General features: G+C 62.2%; 1 protein-coding gene across 1 annotated transcript in view; it reads right to left on the minus strand.

The window, feature by feature from the left end:
* CAND1 (cullin associated and neddylation dissociated 1) overlaps window positions 1-225 on the minus strand; it is a 49339-nt gene extending 49114 nt beyond the window's left edge. The window contains exon 1 of the mRNA XM_019543260.1: window positions 1-225. This exon is cut by the window's left edge and continues 17 nt beyond it. Coding sequence (XP_019398805.1) covers window positions 1-47 — 47 coding nt within the window. The 5' untranslated portion in view covers window positions 48-225.
* Window positions 226-1348: the final 1123 nt, after the last annotated feature.

The following is a 1348-nucleotide window of genomic DNA, read 5'->3' on the forward strand; positions in this document are numbered from 1 at the left end:
GTCATTTTCTCCAGCAGGTTGGAGATGTGGTACGAGGCGCTCGCCATGTCGAGGGGCCCGCGCGGGGGGGGCGGCTCTCCTCGCTCTCGCCGGCTCCACCTCGCCTGCCGCCGCCGATGCCGGTGCTGGGGGCGGGGCCGGGCTCTGGGGAGCGGCGGATCAGCGAGGCCGGCGCGGGGCGGGCAGGCGCATGGCCGCGGGGCGGGGGAAGGGAAAGGGCAGCGCCGACGGCAGCCGCTCGCTCGTTCGCTTGCTCGCGCTCGGGGCGAGGTCAAAGGTCACGGAGAGTCTCGCGAGCCGCGCGGCACCGCCACCGATTGGTCTGGAGGGGCCGTTGGTGGCGTCCCCGTGACGTCAGAGCGGACGTGGCGCAAGACGTGCGCGGGAGGGACCGGGGCAGCGGTTAAGGGAGGAGGCGCGCGAGCTGCGAGGACTACCCATCCCGGCGTGCAACGGGTCGGACCAAGGTATGCTGGGCCTCCGCGACTCTCGCCGCGCGTTGAACACGGAGAGGCGGAGAGCTCGTTCTGCGCGCTGCATGCCGGGACCCGTAGTCCCCGCCCGGGGGCGCCCGCGCTTGTCCTTGGCATGAAAGTATGTCGCCTCAGCGGGATGACGCGAGGGGGCGGGGACAGGGCGCGTCCGCCTCCTCCCTTGTCCGCCTCTGTGCGCGGGAAACCCCGGGCTGCCGAGCTCGCTCCTCCCAGCCCGTCGGGAGAGGCTTTGCAGTGACCGCCCGGGCCGAGGTGGACGTGAGCCTGAATATTTTCCCGCTTTGAGGTTTCCTGGATAGGGCGGGCGCAGCCCCTACCTCTGCGATTCTGCCGGCAGGCAGGCAGGCAGCGTGGAAGCCTTGCTAGGATTGCCTCGCAGGACAAACCTAGAGATTCCCAGTAGGGCCCCACAGTGTTCAAAAGCATTCTGGCCTCTTGTGCCCTTTCTGATGGCTTTGCCACATTAAACTCACTCTTGTATTTTTCTGTAAGGGGAAAATTAAGTGTGAAAAGAGCAGGGGTGGTGCAAGTCTCCCTACAGGTGCCTGAAGTCTGAAAAGGTGAAGCACTACACCAGAGTAGTACTCCAACCCCAAGATCAGTGTTAGAAATGGAATATTGTTAGAAATGGAATATTGTTAGAAATGCACAGCTTGCATCTTGCACCTGATTAGAAAGAAACACTGCCAAGGACTTTGTTCCTTTCCTAGCCTTGCCACAGCTTTTCTTATACTAAATCGCAGACTCTCCCCCAGCTTCTCCCTAGCCTTTCTCATACAGATTACAGAAGCTGGAATTCAACTGACTGTGTCCTTGAAAGGGGGGGGGGAGGTTGAACTCTTGGTGACCTATAG

This window comes from Crocodylus porosus, unplaced genomic scaffold (assembly GCF_001723895.1).
Source record: "Crocodylus porosus isolate Cpor-Errol unplaced genomic scaffold, CroPor_comp1, whole genome shotgun sequence".
Lineage (NCBI taxonomy): Eukaryota > Metazoa > Chordata > Crocodylia > Crocodylidae > Crocodylus > Crocodylus porosus.